This window comes from Stegostoma tigrinum, chromosome 1, assembly GCF_030684315.1.
Source record: "Stegostoma tigrinum isolate sSteTig4 chromosome 1, sSteTig4.hap1, whole genome shotgun sequence".
Taxonomy (NCBI): Eukaryota; Metazoa; Chordata; class Chondrichthyes; order Orectolobiformes; family Stegostomatidae; genus Stegostoma; species Stegostoma tigrinum.
Window position 1 is genome coordinate 140,942,628 of NC_081354.1, and position 19,103 is coordinate 140,961,730.

General features: G+C 40.1%; 1 protein-coding gene across 6 annotated transcripts in view; it reads right to left on the reverse strand.

Annotated features, from left to right (window-relative positions):
* Window positions 1-19,103, reverse strand: part of zfr (zinc finger RNA binding protein) — a 93,365-nt gene that overhangs the window by 20,770 nt on the left and 53,492 nt on the right. For 4 of the 6 annotated variants that reach the window (XM_059649085.1, XM_059649083.1, XM_048528043.2 and 1 more), the window contains exons 14-19: window positions 13,816-13,954; window positions 12,278-12,480; window positions 7,254-7,422; window positions 6,608-6,749; window positions 1,182-1,279; window positions 173-268 (exon numbers count right to left, since the gene is read on the reverse strand). In XM_059649085.1, coding sequence (XP_059505068.1) covers window positions 173-268; window positions 1,182-1,279; window positions 6,608-6,749; window positions 7,254-7,422; window positions 12,278-12,480; window positions 13,816-13,954 — 847 coding nt within the window. Of the gene's footprint in view, window positions 1-172; window positions 269-1,181; window positions 1,280-6,607; window positions 6,750-7,253; window positions 7,423-12,277; window positions 12,481-13,815; window positions 13,955-19,103 lie in introns of those variants that run through there. The other 2 variants (XM_048528050.2, XM_048528059.2) reach the window with 2 other exon arrangements.

Genomic DNA, 19,103 nt, shown 5'->3' on the forward strand with positions numbered 1-19,103 from the left:
ACAGAAGGATTTAAATGGTACCAGTCGGTTTCTGATACCGTTTTATAGTCATCTTTTATTGCTACATCCAGAACAGGTGTTGTTCTGTGCAATTAGCATACTCCCCTTAACCCTGACAGCCAAGCTCAACAGGTTTTATGCACCTTCCTGAGCAATTAACAGCCACACTCACCCAGCTTGGCAATGCTCCCCAGGTAGGCACACGCTGGCAAAGATCACGAAGGATGCGAATAATAATCACACAAGACTGTAAACCATTTGCTCTAGCCTAAAGTAGAAACAAAAATTTAAAGTCACATGGACGTTAACACGTCTCCAAGCTAGAGACTAGACAATGGGAAAAACACTGCTGCTTCAAAACAAAAGCTCGTAAAGGTGGTGGATTAATTAAAAAATATATCCAGCACTTTACTCGTCAGTGTACAGTCTACAGCAGAATTTTTCTGTTCTGTGGAAGAAATGGGGGTCAAAGTGCACAGCAGAAACAGGAAGAAGCTGGCCTAGCTCATCTTCCTGGCCTCTTGAGAACTTCTTGTCCCGCACGTTCTTCCTTCATTGTATATCAAAAGAACACAGAATTTACACTGAAAAGTCCACAATTTCACAGAAGATAAATTGAAAGAATCAATATAAATCACGGAACACAGAGTAGACTGCCTTTTCTTACTGCATATTTAGCACATTGCAAACTCACAGTAAGTTAGAGCAACTTCTCGGTCTCCCGTATCAACATACAAACATTAAATTTCAAAATAAAATTATAAATGGAGCAGGTGAAGAAAAGTTTACAAAAGCTAAGCATAAAGCATTACAAATTCCCTTTTAAAAGCCAGTTAAAACTGCAGCCTTATGGAACAATTACATCAACACAATACTGATAAAGTGCAAACATTATGTAAAGCGACATAAGGATGCCTCATGCTACAGTCAATGACCAGAAAAAAAGTAAACTAACAATTTAAGCGTTTAAACAATAGAAAAGGGAACTGAAAGGGGGGAAAAAAAAACAAAAAACAAAATCAGAAGTATTTTTCCTGGTCACTTTTAGGCAAAGGCACAATCAATGTAGGCAGCCTTGGGAATATTAGGTTTACTATGTAATAGCTCATTTTCATGGAAAAGTTATAAACTCAATTATCTCTCATAAGGCTACAAGAAGAAAGTAAAATGATGTTCCGAACCTGGAACCACTTAGCGTGGCGTAGAGCAGCCAGAGCGTCAAGGCATTTTTGCCTGTCCAAGACGTCCGGTGGATCTTTCACCATAACCGAGGTTACATCTAAAATGGATCGAATTGGCAAAGTGCAGTGAGGAATGGGTGTTTGACCAGGTAGGCATGTCATTTCAGAAACATAGCCATACTGCCACACATACTACCCAAAACTGACATTTCATGAAGAAATACCTTTTTTTTTCAAAAATATCCAATAAATTCCAATTAAATGTATTATAATACTTGGGGTTTTTGATGTCTCAAGTGGTTCAATGAGCATGAGGTTTTGTTGACACTTTTAAAAACACTCAGTGTAACTGTATAAATACAGACTCTGCTTCAATTATCAGTTTGTCCTAAAGTACAAAGGAGGACTAGTAGCCACACTTCACCAGCCAATTCAGAACATATTATAGAAGGGCCTCCAGAAATCCATGTAGAGAATTAAGAATTGAAGAATCTTGTAAACAGGAGATTGTCAATTGATGTGGTACATAATTTAATTAGTTCACTGGTATTTCATTTTTTTGCTGGAAGTAATGTATCTTAAAGCCACTGTACATTAATGTATAAAATTTCATTTAACCTGGAGTTCCCATTCAATGCCAGATACTATACAGTACAATAATTTTGCAGTACATAGCGATCTACAAAAATGACTCAGGCCATAATTAAATAAGACAAGTCCATTCAGCTCTTTGAACTGCACTACCACTTCATAAGACACGGCTAAACTATGGCCTTAACTTCACTTGACTGCCTGCCCCACATCCCCTCTCCTCAAATTTCCTTGTCAATCAACAACTGAAACACTGCTTTGAATATATCCCATGACGCAGCTTTCACTGCTCTCTGGGATAGACAATTAGAATAGAACATAGAACAGTACAGCACAGAACAGGCCCTTCAGCCCACAATGTTGTGCCGACCATTGATCTTCATGTATGCACCCTCAAATTTCTGTGACCATATACATGTCCAGCAGTCTCTTAAATGACCCCAATGACCTTGCTTCCACAACTGCTGCTGGCAACGCATTCCATGCTCTCACAACTCTCTGCGTAAAGAACCTGCCTCTGACATCCCCTCTATACTTTCCACCAACCAGCTTAAAACTATGACCCCTCGTGCTAGCCATTTCTGCCCTGGGAAATAGTCTCTGACTATCGACTCTATCTATACCTCTCATTATCTTGTATACCTCAATTAGGTCCCCTCTCCTCCTCCTTTTCTCCAATGAAAAGAGACCGAGCTCAGTCAACCTCTCTTCATAAGATAAGCCCTCCAGTCCAGGCAGCATCCTGGTAAACCTCCTCTGAACCCTCTCCAAAGCATCCACATCTTTCCTATAATAGGGCGCCCAGAACTGGACGCAGTATTCCAAGTGCGGTCTAACCAAAGTTTTATAGAGCTGCAACAAGATCTCACGACTCTTAAACTCAATCCCCCTGTTAATGAAAGCCAAAACACCATATGCTTTCTTAACAACCCTGTCCACTTGGGTGGCCATTTTAAGGGATCTATGTATCTGCACACCAAGATCCCTCTGTTCCTCCACGCTGCCAAGAATCCTATCCTTAATCCTGTAAATCCTATCCTAAATCCTGTAATTCTAAAATACTCTCAGATTCTTATGTTTCAATAACATTCTCTTTCTTCTACAGTTCGATGAACGTAGCCTGCTCAATCCCCTTCTCATAAGGGGGCCCTTTCCTCAGAGGAAGCAAAAGAATATTTTTGACAGCTTCTAAACAGAATTACGTTGCTTCTGAAGCGAGGAGACTAAATGGCCACATTATTTCTGCAGAAGCTTCATTAAAGCTCTAACAGCTACAGCAAGACCTCTCTATGCTTACAGTCCTTTTGCCCTGAAAAACAGGGAAACCTATAGTTTATTACACTTGGCAACCAGCTTTCTGTAATTCATGTATGGGAACACCAAACTCCACTACTACAGATTTCAGCAATCTCTATATGAATAATAATCTATATTTCTATTCTTCCTGCAAAGTGAAAAAGCTCACATTTTCTCCTACTGTACTCCATCTGCCAACTTTTTGCTTAATCACTTAATTTGCCTTCACATCCACCCAATGTCTTCACAACTTGCTTTCTTATTATTTTTGTGTTGAGCACATTTAGCTATGAAATAAACAGTGTCTTAAACCAGGTCAATAATGTAAATTGTAAACATCCAGGATCCACACGGCAATCTTTAGTTAGTTAAGTAAACTGAAGGGGATCATTCTTGTCCCAATTTAGTGCTTCCCGTTAGCCTTACTGAATGCATTTTGGAACTCAAACATACCAGAGCCACTCGTCTTCTATCCATCTTCCTTGTTGCACACTTACAGAAATCTAACAAATCTGTCAAACACAATTTCCTATTCACAAGGCCAACCTCTGCCTCATTATACCACTATTTTCTAAGTGTCCTGCAGCTACCTCATTAATAATGGATTCGAGCATTTTCACTATGACAGACATCAGCTAACCATCCAAGAAGTCCATGCTTTCTGTTCCCCTCCTTTATCAAGGTATTACATTTGCGCTTTTCCAATTGGCTGGGACTGTTCCAGAATCTAGAGAATTTTGTAAGATTACAACCAATGCATCCCTCTGCAACCACTTCTTCTAAGACCCCTATACGCAGTCCATCAGGTCCAAGGGAATTGTCAGTGTTTAGTCCCAATAATTTTCAAGGACATTTCCCATAGGGATTGCTTTCAAGTTCCTCCTTCCCACTTTTTATGCTTTCTACAAGGGCTGAAGTAAAATGCCTACTCAACACTTGCACCATTCCCTTGCTTCTCATTTAAACTCCTGTCTCACCTTTTAAAAGGACCAATGCTGATTTGGATCACTCTCTTTTTATATACTTGCAGAAACTCTTAACATCTAGTTTTATACTTCTAGCTAGCTTTCTCATGATATAGAAGGTACATCTTTTACATATTCCAAAATGGGAAAACAATTACAATCAGTCTCACTAGTATGCTTTGATTTAAAAGGTTCCCTAAAATATCTTATATTTAGATCAAAATGAAGGATAAAAGTGATAAAGTTTTCAACTACATCTACAAGTACAGCAGCTGAGCTAAAGGTATGGACTGCCATTACTGGCTACAACGCACAGGCATCCTGATATTAAACCCTGAATTTTAATACACTGGCATTGAAAAAGAATATCTACCAAGCCAGCATAACTTAGTTTCCAAACTAATTATCTGTAATGATTTAAGACCTCAGATCCAAAACAAAGGCTTTAACTCTTAAGATTTACCAAGTTTTTTTGCTGATTGATTTGAAAATTAAGCATTTTAGTTTAGATAGCATACTTCGGAGAGTCATAAAGTCACCAGCAGAATCTGTTATCCATTTAGGTAACTTCCACAGTAAACATTTAGGTGACACAGTTTAGCCATTTAAATTCACTTCACCTGAATTACTAAAAAGGTAAACTCCAAAGTTTTAGAGATGGACAATAGTATGATTGCTTATTAAATTGTCCTCTATACCTTATTATTTAAAATAACTGGCTGAAAATCACCATTTAGGAAATTTGAACAATTGTTAATAAATATACTGAAATCTACATCCGTAATCAAGGATTCTTAAAGCCCAGAGAGGGAAATTATGGTAGCATTATTGTAACCGGAAATGACTTTGATCCTTGGTACAAATGAAAGGGCAGTGATTTTATTTCAGCAATTTCAATATGCTATTCAGCTATGATTTGTCTATAAATGTTGTTGCTAGCTGGTATGTGATTAATGGTTATTGGACTGCTTTAAAAAAAAAATGAATTTTTGTGGCCCTGCTAAAGTTTTACAGAAATAATTATCACCTATATTTCAGCAGCATCAAACTAAGTCAAAGAAAGCAGGAAAGGAAATGGAATTCTGCAAGAACACTTAAGAGATAGACCGATACCACATATCTGGCAGTATATGTAATGCCGGCATAACATACCAGACATTTCCTTATAAAACAAACCAAAGCAATTTGGATGAGTTTAGTTTGGAAACTACACAATTATAGAAATTGAATTCTTACATTAGAGCTTCAATTAAATGTAATTTTGTATAAAAAGGGGATTATGAAAGCAATTTACTTAATATTAAAGAAAGTAAAATATCTGATACCAACACTAAGTGGCATTGTTCGATCTCTAGATACATTTTAGATATAAGCAAGGCTGGAGTGGCCCCAGTCCATCCAACAACTGTGTGGCAGGTGTGGCTAAGCTCTTACAAAAACCTTGGTCAAAAATCCTTCCGATGACGTGGCAGCAGCCCCTGAGAGGATTCGATTCTTGCTGTTGATGCTAGAAGGCTTTGGACTGAATCCATGAGCTATGAATAGATAAAAACAACCATCTTGCTGGAAATCTACATCCCAACAAAGGTCACAAATAAGTTATTGCAGAGTCAACACCAGCAAAACACGCAGACTCAAACTGGCGGCGGTCTAACAATTAAGGGAATTTTTTCCTTATACCCGTCCCTCATCCATCAGAGATTCCTCTCGCAAAGCCTTCGTTAGTCGTAGTTTAGTAACTCCCCCAAGGATTTTCTGAAAGCCTAAAATAAAATCTGGCATTTTACATTATCAGGGCTCTAAAATTCAATGAAATGCACGAATATTGTGCTGTTCCTCAGGTCAGAAGTGACAAAAAGTTTGTTCATTATGTAGTTTAAAAATACTTTTATTCATAAAAGACATTTGATTACTTTGGTGCCTGGGATTTATCTTTTGTTCCAAATTAAATACATAGTTCTGGAAAAATGTACCCATTACTGTTAAAGCTTTAGCTTGTTTTCAGGAGACAAAATTAAAATCAGCTTTACAGTTTTATGTCAGCAACCGAAATAAGATGCTTCAGCAGATAAATAAAAAGAGTTAATTAGCATTCCACAGGCCATTTTACCAGTTATTTCATATTGCAATCTTTAATATTTTAGGATATAAAGGCATCTGTTGCTACATCTAATAAAAAAGTTTCCAGACAAGAAATCTGAATTTAAGAGCCCTGTTCTGTTGTAAGGATTCCCATGAATTATGTGAAAAACAGTTTAACAGTATGAACACCAGCACACTTGAAGTTACGTCAGAAAAATATTCTTAAGAATACAGGGTTCAGCTTGCACTCAGGGGAGCCGTGTGTTGAATACCAAGGGACCTCAGAATAGTGAATTCTACAACACTTTCCTTTATGAGCACAGTCAACTTCACAAATTGCACACAATAACATGCTTTGAATTCCACTTTCTTTCAAGTCTCTTATATACTGAAAAGTGTCATAGAGTAACTCCTAGGGCCCATTGGCATCTGAAAATAGCAGGAAAAAACAGAACAGAGAAGCAGACAAGTAAAGAATCTTAGACTTCCAACCTCCATCCCTCATGTTCTCCTCTCTAATGATCGGGGATGTAAGTGTGATGGTGACTTGCATTTTTGGTTCTGTATACGAGTTAAGTAGTATGGCTGAGTCAGGTATGCAGCACTTCACTTCATATTTCTCAGGTGTGGTTACCTGCAATTAAATTTTTAAAATTTAACTAGTAAAAGCAGACCACCATAAAGTCCGGCATTACCAACGTCAAAACAGAAAATGGAACAATCACGATCTGTAAACAGAAATAAAATTAATGCTTTTCCTTGTTACGGACGCTGAAATTTGGAAATTCTTAATTTTTAGTTTGACATTCCCACCATCTATAGTTATTCCCATCACCTCTTTCGATAAAAAAGGACACAAACACAAGTACTAAGTTTTTGTTCCAGTGGGACTTTGCATCTTTGGCTGAAAAAAATTAGACACTTTTCTAGATCCCATTTCAACAAAGTATCAGCATGTCAACATTGAAATTCAACCAAATTGTCCTATTCTCAGAACACCTGCCTGTAAGCCAAACATAACAGCAAAACAAGTTATCTGCTAATCTACCGAACCAAGTGATTCAATATTTAGGAACAAAAAATGTCTTCAGCATAACTTTAAAAGCAGTGAGTTTTGCCTTAAGCAAAAGTACCATACCGCAAGCTGCTTCGGCAAGTTCTCTGCAATGCGATTTAGCAGTGTTCCAGTTGGCTTCTCTGCGCAGAGCAGAACAAGGTTCACATTTTTGTCCCCACGTAACAGCAACCCTTTGGCAAGCACACCAACTCGCATTACACCTTTCAAAGCTCTCTGGCTATCATCTCTTCTGTAGCAAGTTTGGGTAGGAGAGATAAAAAATGCAATCAAGTTTCTGTACCTACTGTAGTTATTAGTAACATAGCAAAGCATTAGTTGATTTCAAGACTAAATGTCAAATGCTACTTTTCCCCCAAGTTGGATAATTTTTACCCTTTGCGTATCATCTCCACTCAAAAATTTCTTTATAGCAATTAATCTCCAGCAAAACCTGAGAAACACAGGCCATAATTATTTGCAGTATATATTAATGACTCAGATGAGGCAAGCGAATGTACCACAGCCAAGTTTTTGGATGACACAAGAGGTTGGAAAGCAAGTGGTGAGGATGACAATCTGCAGGGGGATGCAGACAGGTTATTCATGTGGGAAAAACCTTGGCAGATGGAATATAATGAGAGAAGAGAGGCTATGCACTTTGGCAGGAAAGATAGAAAGGCTGAATATTATTTAAAATGATGCGAGTCCGCATTAAGCTACAGAACAGAAAGGTTTGCGAGTTCTCATCCACAAATCAGAGAACGCTAGCATCCAAGGTCAGTAGGTAATAGGGAAAGTAAATGCAATGTTGGCATTTATTTCCAAATAGAATAGAGTATAAAAGGTTTTGCTAAAGTTATACAAGGCACTGGACAGACTACAGCTGGAATACTGTGAACTGTTTTGGGCCCTTTATCTAAGAAAAGATACACTGGTGTTGGAAGCTGTCCAAATAAGGGTCATCAGGTGATGGCCTGTCTTTGTGAGGAGAGGTGGATTAGAATGGGCCTGTACTTGTTAAAAAACAGAAGATTGAGAGGCAATCTAATTGAAGCATTTGGAGATTCTTAGGGAGCTTGACAGGTTAAATGTAGGAAGGTCACATCCCCTTGTGGGAGAGACCAAGACCAGAGGGCATCGTCTCAGTTTAAGAGATCACACTTTTAAAGACAGCTGGGAAGAATTTCTTCTGAGGGAGGTGAATCTGTGGAATTCTTTCCTGCAGATGACTGTGGAAGCTGGGCCAATAAGTATATTCAAGGTTGAGATAGACAGATTTTTGATCAATAAAGGAACGGAGGGTTATCGTGAAAAGGCAAGAAAATGGAGTTGAGGATAATCAGATCAGCCATCAGCTAAATGAACTGCAGAGCAGGCTCAATGGGCTGAATAGCTAATTCAGCTGTGTCTTACAGTCTTAGGATGTAGATTTTTTTCCTAATGGGGCCAGAAACGTTTGGTCCTATTTTCTTCAAGGTATGGGATCCGCAATTGTCTTTAAGTGGAATGGCTTGCTAAACCACTGAAGAAGGCAATTATATGTCAATATCATTGCAACATAGCTTCATGGCAAGTGTCTTGAGAACATTTTGCACTTTTAATAGCAAAAATAGCACTATTTTAAATCTAGATCTCAGTTCTAAACATTCATTTTCAAGTCCACTGTGTGCAACAACAATGTACAGCATTTGTAATGTGATCAGTACAGAGTTAAATGACTACAGAAAAGGCAGGCAATTGCAATTTGTGAAAGCAAATTCTAAAAAAATTTGGAATCAGAAAATAAATCAATAAGAGGGATTGTCATCTTTCACCCTGGATATATTAAAATTTTCCCTCAATATTTTTCAATCGTTCATAGGACGTGAGGCATGAACCACATTCCTGAGCCACTGTGATGCATAGGTACACCCAAAACACAAGTTCTCAGATCGCCAAAGTGGCAGATGGACCTTAATTTAGATAAATGTAAAGTGCTGCATTTTTGAAAGGCAAATCAGGGCAGGATTTATACACTTAAATGATAAGATCCTGGAGAGTGCGGCTGAGCAAAGAGACCTTGGAATGCAAGTTCATACTCCACTGGAAGTGGAGTCACAGGTAGCTAGGATAGTGAAGGGTGGCATTTGGTAAGCTTGCCTTTATTGGTTAGTGCCTTGAGTAGAGGATACAGGGGGTCATGTTGCAGCTGTACAGGGCATTGATTAGTCCACTTTTAGAATATGAAGTTCAAATATGAAGGTAGGCTAGCTAGTAATATTAGAAATTGATAGTAAAAGCTTCTTTCAATACATAAGAAACAAACGAGGGGCAAAAGTAGACATTAGGCTGCTCCAAATGATGCTGGAAGGCTAGTGATGGGAGATAAGGAAATAGCTGAAGAACTTAATAAATATTTTGTGGAAGACATGAGTAGTATGCCAACAATTAGGGAGAGTCGGGGGCAGAGTTGAGTATGGTAGGCATTACAAAAGAGAAAGTGCTAGAAAAGCTAAAAGGTCTAAAAATTGATAAATCTCCTGGCCCCGATGGGCTACATCCTAGAGATGTGAGGGAGGTGGCTGAGGAAATAGAAGAGGCTTTGGTTGTGATCTTTCAAAAGTCACTGGAGTCTGGGCAAGTCCCAGATGATTGGAAAGTTGCTGTTGGGACCCCCTTGTTTAAGAAAGGATCAAGGCAAAAGATGGAAAATTATAGGCAGATTAGCCTAACCTCAGTTGTTGGTAAAATTCTAGAATCCATTCTCAAATGATGAGATTTCTAAATTCCTGGAAGTGCATGGTCAGATTAAAACAAGTCAGCATGGATTTAGTAAAGGGAAGTCATGCCTGACAAACCTGTTAGAATTCTTTGAAAAGGTAACAAGTATGTTAGACCAGGGAAACCCAGTAGATGTTATCTATCTAGACTTCCAAAAGGCCTTTGATACAGTGCTTCACGGGAGGCTGCTGAGCAAGGTGAGGGCCCATGGTGTTCAAGGTGAGCTACTGGCTTGGATTGAGGATTGGCTGTCTGACAGAAGGCAGACAGTTGGGATAAAAGGCTCTTTTTCGGAATGGCAACTTGTGATGAGTGGTGTCCTGCAGGGTTCAGTGTTGGGCCACAGCTGTTCACCTTCTATATTAATGATCTGGATGAAGGGACGGAGGACATTCTGGCGAAGTTTGCCGATGATATGAAGTTAGGTGGACAGGCAGGTAGTACTGAGGAGGTGGGGAAGCTGCAGAAAGATTTAGACAGTTTAGGAGAGTGGTCCAGGAAATGGCTGATGAAATTCAATGTGAGCAAATGTGAGGTCTTGCACTTTGGAAAAATGAATAAAGGCATGGACTATTTTCTAAATGGTGAGAAAATTCGTAAAGCGGAAGTACAAAGGGATCTGGGAGTGTTGGTCCAGGATTCTCTTAAGGTTACTTGCAGGTAGAGTGCGTGATTAAGAAAGCGAATGTAATGTTGTCGTTTATCTCAAGAGGGTTGGAATATAAAAGCAGCGATGTGCTTCTGAGGCTTTATAAGGTTCTAGTTAGGCCCCATTTAGAATACCGCATCCAATTTTGGGCCCCACACCTCAGGAAGGACATACTGGCCCTGGAGCGCGTCCAGCGGAGATTCACACAGGTGATCCCCGGAATGGTAGGTTTAATGTATGATGAACGGCTAAGGATCCTGGGAATGTACTTATTAGAATTTAGAAGGTTGACGGGAGATCCATTACAAACTTACAAGATAATGTATGACTTAGAAAAGGTGGACGCTGGGAAGTTGTTTCCATTAGGTGGGGAGACGAGGACCCGTGGGCACAGCCTTAGAATTAGAGGGGGTAAAGTTAAAACGGAAATGAGACAACATTTCTTCCGCCAGAGAGTGGTGGGTTTGTGGAATTCATTGCCACGGAGTGCAGTGGAGGTCGGGACATTGGATGCCTTCAAGGGAGAGATCGACAAATTCTTGATCTCACAAGGAATCAAGGGCTACGGGGAGAGTGCAGGGAAGTGGAGTTGAAATGCTCATCAGCCATTACTTAAAACGGCGGAGTGGACGCACTGGGCCGAATGGCCTTACTTCTACACCTATGTCTTATGGTCTTATAGAATACTGCATTCAGTTGTGGTCTCTCTGCTATAGGAAAGGTATTCTGAAACTTGAAATGGTTCAGAAAAACTTTACAAGGACGTTGCCATGGTTGGGGCATTTGAGCTGTAGGGAGAGGCTGAATAGACTGCAGCTATTTTCCCTAGAGCATCAGAGGCAGAGGGGTGACATTATAGAAGTTTATAAAAATCATGAGAGGCATGGATAGGGTGAATTGATGGGGTTTTTCCCTGGGGTGCGGGAGTCCAAAACTAGAGGGCACAGGTTTAAGGTGAGAGGGGAAAGATTTAATAGGGACCTGAGGGGCAACCTTTTCACACAGAGGGTTGTGCATGTATGGCATCAGCTGCCAGAAGCAGTGGGGGAGGCAGTTCCAATTACAACATTTAAAAGGCATCTGGATAGGTGTATGCACAGGTTGGGCTTAAAAGGAATATGGGCCAAAGGCTGATAAATGGGACTAGATTAAGTTAGGATATTGGTCAGCATGGATGACTTGGACCAAAGGGTCTATTTCCATGCTGTACATCACTATGACTATCTTTTAACTTGTAACAATGAAGGATTGCATTCGGATGTATTAAAAATGAAAGTTCTTGGTCTTAGAATAAGAATTCAAAATAAATCTGTTACACTACTGTTGTTTGTACATTATATTTGGAAAATAATGCATCCTCACAAATGGCTATTCGATGCAGAAGTAGTCTAGATATGTAACGATAATTTGACATATCAAAATTTCTCACAATCCAAAGAAATTGAGCATTGCCAAGTGAAGATACAAGTTGAAGCTTTTAAATTGTAGTCAGGATGATTCATAATACCTGCAATAGGTCAATGCCATCCGTATGTCAAGCAATCAACATTCTCTTCTCACAATTTGTTTTTCTTTCTGAAGTCACTTTTTCTTTAAACATTTCATTCCTAATGAGTTTTACATCTTGTTTGAGCAATGTTTAAGGTCTGTTCTGTGCAAAATTATAAACTGACTTCAAAACTCAAAAGTGCCATACCTATCCTTGATTGCATCTTTCTTCTCATCCTCTTTGTTTTTGGGTTTATCTTGTTCTGTGATGCAGTCAGATACAAGTTTAAGAGCACGTTCAGTGTTGGAAACTATCTTCTGGACGGCTTGAAGCTCCTCCTCGGTTGGATATATAGCAGCATGTTTTGTCATTACATAACGATCATCTGAAGAGTCTGGGCGCCTGGGAGGCTAAACAGATATTGAAATTTAGTGCCAAAATAATGCATTTCTGATGATACTTGAAATCAAACCTATTACACTTATTCAACTAGAACATGGAAGAAAAACTTAACTGCAGCCAGATTTCATCAACTAGTGATCAACAAAAGGCTTTAAATTTTTTCTCTCAAGCATCTAAATCATAAAAAGGTACACTTACAAAACATTTTTGTTTTTGAACTATTTAATAAAATAGTTGATCTTCCATCAGTTCAAAGGAAAAATACATGTGGAATTTTAAAACTTGCATCTAAAAGTAGGAATGGTATGTTTCAATTTGGTTAAAATGGTCAAAACCAGAACCAAATAACACAGGTTAAGCAATCAGTCAGAGTCATACAGCACGGAAAGAGATCCTTTGATCAACTAGTCCACACTGACCATAATCCCAAACCAAACTAGTCCCACCTGCCTGTGCTTGGCTCATATCCCACCAAGCATTTCTTATTCATGTACTTATCAAAATGTCTTTAAAACACCAACTGTATCTATACCCACCACATCCTCTGGACATGCATTCCAAAAATTAGCCACTGCAGAAAAAAAGTTGCCCCTCACATCCAAACTCCTTCTCCTCTCAACTTAGAAATATGCCTCCTAGTCTTGAAAGCCTCCACCCAAGGGTGGAGACAACTTCCATTCACCTTACACATACCCCTCAATTTTATAAACCTCTACAAAGTCACCAGTGCTCCAGTGAAAGAAGTCCCAGCCTATCCAGCCTCTCCTTACAACTCAAACCCTCCATTCTCAGCTGTCTAAGTGATAATGGGAACTGCAGATGCTGGAGAATCCAAGATAATGAACTGTGAGGCTGGATGAACACAGCAGGCCCAGCAGCATCTCAGGAGCACAAAAGCTGACGTTTCGGGCCTAGACCCTTAGCTATGTCTTGGTTAATCTCTTTTGAACCCTCTCCAGCTTAATAATATTCTTTTAATAGTACGATACTTGTTAGCCCCACATCAGTCAGAAGGAAACTGCCATAATCTAAAGTTTGCAGAACCAGATACTTTGAAAATTATAGATTGGGCACAGCCAAATTTAGTAAAGGGAAATCATGTTTAACAAACCTGCTGGAACCAACTTGAGAAAGCTACCTCTCGCTTACGTAAGGAGTGTAATAATTATAATAGCACGACCAGAACTGGACACAACACTCCAAAAGTGGCCTTACTAACATCCCGTATAACTTGAGTAATGAAAGTAAGTCCTTTCAATTCAACTCATTTTCATGCTCAGCGTCAATATTTCTGCTTAGACGCATTTACCAAATTGTCTTAAACCTCACAAAAAACAACATACTAATGGTCCATGGGGTTGCATCATTCCAGGTCGGACACCAAGAAGGCCTGGTGGATACCCATCAGCCATTCTGCGACGGTCATCCCAATAATGGTGTTCTTCTTCCATTCTCCTCCAGTAGACATCCTCCTCATATCGCCTGAAAATACAAAAAGCTTGCAATTTTAGTTACCTTCCAAAAATCAAAGAACTCAAAATCTATGGTCGATATTTTTCATCCTAAATGTCCCAAACAGTTTATTGAAGCCAAAGTCAGTTAAACATTCTTCGTGATAACTTTGAGAATAATTAACGCAATCTCTCAATTCACAAATGTAACTTCATAACTTGAGAAGAGAGAAAATAGAAAACTACATACTTGTTAGCCCCACATCGGTCAGAAGGAAACTGCCATAATCTAATCTAAAGTTTGCACAACCAGATACTTTGAAAATTATAGATTGGGCACAGCCAAATTTAGTAAAGGGAAATCATGTTTAACAAACCTGCTGGAAATAACTTGAGAAAGCTACCTCTCGCTTACATAAGGAGTCTCAGTGAACATGGCATTTTTGGATATTCTAATATCTTCCATAGAGGTGGTTAATAAACTAAATTGGAGAACTTTCTATTCACAGTATGTGGGCATTGCAACTGGGACAGGATCTACTACTCATCTCTAATCCTCAGCTAAGAGCCAGCCACATTGCGATGGACCTGCAGTCATGTGTAGAACATAGAACACAGAACAGTACAGCACAATACCCGGCCATTCGGCCCACAATGTTGTGCCAAGCTTTCAGCCTAAACCTAAGGTCTATCTAAATTCCACCGGAACCTTATACTATCATCCATATGTCTATCTAATAGCTGCTTAAATGCCCCTAATGAGGCTGACTTCACTACCCTCTCCAGCAATGCATTCCACGCCCCTACCACTCCGAGTAAAAGAACCTACCTCTGACATCTCCCCTGTATCTACCAACACTCACTTTAAAACTATGCCCCTTATAATAACTACCTCCACCCAAGGAAAAAGTTTCTGACTGCCCACTCTATCTATACCTCTGGTCATTTTGTACACCTCTACCAAGTCACCTTTCATCCTTTGTCATTCTAAACAGAAAAGCCCTAGCTCTCTCAGCCTTTCCTCATAAGACATTCCATCCATTCCAGGCAACATCCTGGTAAATCTCCTCTGCACCTTTTCCAACATTTCCACATCTTTACTGTAATGAGGCAACCAGAACCAATACTCCAGATGTGGCTGAACCAGGCTTTTGTATAACTGGAGCATAACTTCATGGCTCTCCAACTCAATCCCTCTATTAAACAAAGTTAATACACCATAAGCCTTCTTAACAACTTTATTAACCTGGGTGGCAGCTTTCAGGAAACTGTGGACATGAACTCCAAGATCCCTCTGCTCCTCCACACTGCCAAGAATCTTTACATTAATCCTGTATGCTGCTTTCCAAGTTTGTCCTACCAAAATGAATCACCTCACACTTTTCAGGGTTAAACTCCATCTGCCACTTCTCAACCCAGTTCTGCGTCCTATCAATTCCCTTTGTAACCTAGAACAGCCCTCCGCACTGTGACCCACCTTCATATCGTCCGCGAACTTGCTAATCCACCCTTCCACTCCTACATCCAAATCATTTACAAAAATCACAAACAGAGGAGGACCCAGAACTGATCCTTGTGGTACACCACTCGTAACTAAGCACCATGTTGAATATTTTCCATCCACCACCACCCTTTGTCTTTTGCGGGTCAGCCAATTCCCATGCCTCCTTGCCTTCTGTATGGGCCTATCAAACACCTTACTTAAATCCATGTATACCACATCCATTGCTGCACCTTCATCCATATGTTTGGTCACCTCTTCAAAAGAATTCAATAAGGTTTGTGAAGCATGATCTACCTCTCAAATCCATGCTGCCTATCACAAATCAAACTTTGCCTATCCAAGTGATCATAAATCCTATCTCTCAGAGCCCTATCCAATAATTTGCCCACCACTGACGTAAGACTACCTGGTCTGTAATTTCCAGGGTTATCCCTATTCCCTTTTTTGAACAAGGGAATGACGTTTGCCTCTCTCCAATCTTCCGGCACTATACCCATGGACAGTGAGGATGAAAAGATCATCGCCATAGGCATTGTGATCTCTTCCCTCGCTTCCCACTGAATCCTTGTATAAATCCCATCAGGCCCAGGGGATTTATCTATCTTCAACTTCCTCAAAATTCCTAGCACATCATCTTTACTAACATCAACCTCCTCTAGCCTTCCAGCCTGTTTCACAATGTCCTCTGCGACAACTAGATCCCTTTCAGATATGAATACCGAAGAAAAATATTCGTTAAGGACCTCTATCTCATTAGGCTCTGTGCACAAATTCCCTTTACAATTCTTGATCGGCCCTACACCATTCTCCGGTCATTCTCTTGTTCTGCACACACGCATAAAAAGGCTTGGAGTTTTTCTTGCTCCTATCAAGGTTTTCTCCTGTGCCCTTATAGCTGTAAGCCCTTTCTTCAGCTTCTTCCTGGCTAACTTATCTCCCTCTAGAGTATTTTCTGTTACTCTTTTCCTAAACCTTGCATTAGCCTCCTTCTTCCTTTTAACCAGTCGTTCAACCTCTCGAGAACCATGGCTCCCTCGCTCGACCACATCCTCTCTGCCTGCTAGAAACAATCATATCGAGCACATGAAGTATGCATTCCTTAAACAATCTCCACATTTCTGTGGTGCTCTTCCTTAACAGCATCTGTTCCAATTCTGTTACCCAGTTCTTGCCTTGTACTTGCTTTTCCCCCAATTATGAAGTTTACCCTGCCAGATACACCTATCCTTATCCATGACTATTATAAAAGTAACACGTTATGATCATTACCGCCAAATGCTCTCCTACCAACAGGTCTAACACATGGTCTGGTTTGTTACCAAGCACCAAATCCAAAGTGGCCTCGCCTCGTGTTCGTCTTTCTACATACTGTGTCAGGAATCCTTCCTGAACGCACTGGGCAAAATCTGCTGCATCTGAACTATTTTACAACTAAAATGTTTCCAATCAATATTTGGAAAGGTGTAGGTTAAACATAGATTTCTTTCCTGAAAGGATACTGGGAAATCACATAGTCAGTGGTCACCACTGGCTAATTTTCATTCCAGGTTTTTGTTCATTCAAATTTCACTACTTGCCACGACAGGATTCAAGCCCATGTTCCCAGAATATCAACTTGTAGCTCTAGATCATAAAGAAACCGAAGATGAGAAATGAACGGATCATTTTCAGCTTGGCAGAGTATGACTAGTGGGGTAATACATGGCCCTAATTGTTCAGCATCTGCATCAGTAAGTTGGATTTGAAGCTCAAATAAAATATCTAAGTTTGCTGATGACATGAAACATCAAGGTGGATGCAAACAGGCTTTAAATAAGTTTAGACAGGCTGAATGGGCAGGAACGTAGCCAATGGAACGTGGTGTTTAAAAATATGGCATTAGCCATTTTGGTCGCAAAGAAAGAAATGCACAGCAATTTCTCACCACCTGAGAAATCCTAAGTGTGAGTGGACAAAGGGACTTGGTGCGGTCGCTCATAAGTCGCTGAAAGTTCATGCAACAAGTAATTAGGCAGGCAAATTGTCTTTTAAAACAACAGAATTTAAGTACAGCAGCAATTAAGTCTTACTGTAGCTGTAAAAAGCCTTTATGAAACCATGCCTCGAGTACTATGTATTATTTTGGTCTTCTTACCCGAGTATTTATGTATTTGTCACAGAGGGATAACCCTCAATTCCTACCTCTCCCCATGATGATTCCCCAATTAAAAATCTCAGACTTGAATGCAGTTAGTAGTACAGCCTCTACATTCGTGTCACAAAAAAGGATTCCACAGGGATAAAAAAATCCTTACCTGTTTTCAATGCCCCCAATCCTAATCTCTCCCACACAAGGAAATGAGCCTGTCAACATTTACCCTGTCAAGCCACCTAAGAATCTTACACGTTTCATTGATGTTAAATCTCCTTCTTCTAAACTCTACTAAGTAGAAGCCCCAACCTACCGAACCTCTGCTCACATATATAAATCCCTCTGTGCCCCTGATCAATCCACTGAACTGCTTCTGGATTGCCTCCAATGTTAGCCTATCTTCCCTCAAGAGGGACAAAAATATTCACGTCTTGCATAGGTTCAGCAAGATCTCTGTCAGACGCCATTCACTTGGAAAGAAAGGCCAAAATTTCACTTGCACTCCTTATTAACTGCAGAGATTGTATGTCTTCTGCAGTCTCTCTATTTGAGAGACATTCGGTTCTTCTATTCTTTTAATCAAAGTGAATAACCTCGCATATTCATGCATCACAGCCCATCTGCCAAAGGATGGCAACAGTAGGTGGTATGGGACGAGGCCATTCATCCTGTTGAGCTTCTCCCCATTTGATATGATCCTAGCTGTTTGGGTACTTTAGGCCTTGAACCCACATCCCAGACAAGTATTTACATTTGGACAACCATGGATGACAGGTGAAATTGAGAGACTAGCCAAGAGGAAAAAGGAAGCATACATTAGGTCGTGGCAACTGAAGACAGACGAAGCTTTGGAAGAATATCAGGAAGGTAGGGCGAATCTGGAACAAGGAATTAAGAGGGCTGAAAGGGGACATGAGATATCTTTAGCAAAGATGGTTAAGGAAAATCCCGAAGCCTTTTATTCATATATAGAGAGTAAGAGAGTAGCTAGAGAAAGGACTGACCCACTGAAGGACAAAGGAAGTTATGGGTCAAGTCAGAGAAAATGGGTGACATTCTTAACGAGTACTTCGCATCGGAATTCACCAAAGGAGAGGCACATGACAAATGTTGAAGTTAGGGATCGACGTTTGATTACTCTAGGTCAAGCTGGCAGAAGGAGGGAGGAAGTGTTGGGTATCCTAAAAGGCAATGAGGTGGGCAAGTCCCCAGGTCCGGATGGGATCTATCCCAGGTTAAGGGAAGCGCGAGAGATAATAGCCAGGGCCTTAACAGATATCTTTGCAGCATCCTTAAACACAGGTGAGGTCCCAGAGGACTGCCGAAGGGTAGCAGGGATAATCCAGGTAATTACAGACCGGTGAGCCTGACGTCAGTGGTAGGGAAGCTGCTGGAGAAGATACTGAGGGATAGGATCTATTCCCATTTGGAAGAAAATGGGCTTATCAGTGATAGGCAACAGGGTTTTGTGCAGGGAAGCTCATGTCTTACTAACTTAATAGAATTCACTGAGGACGTGACAAAGTTGATTAATGAGGGAAAGGC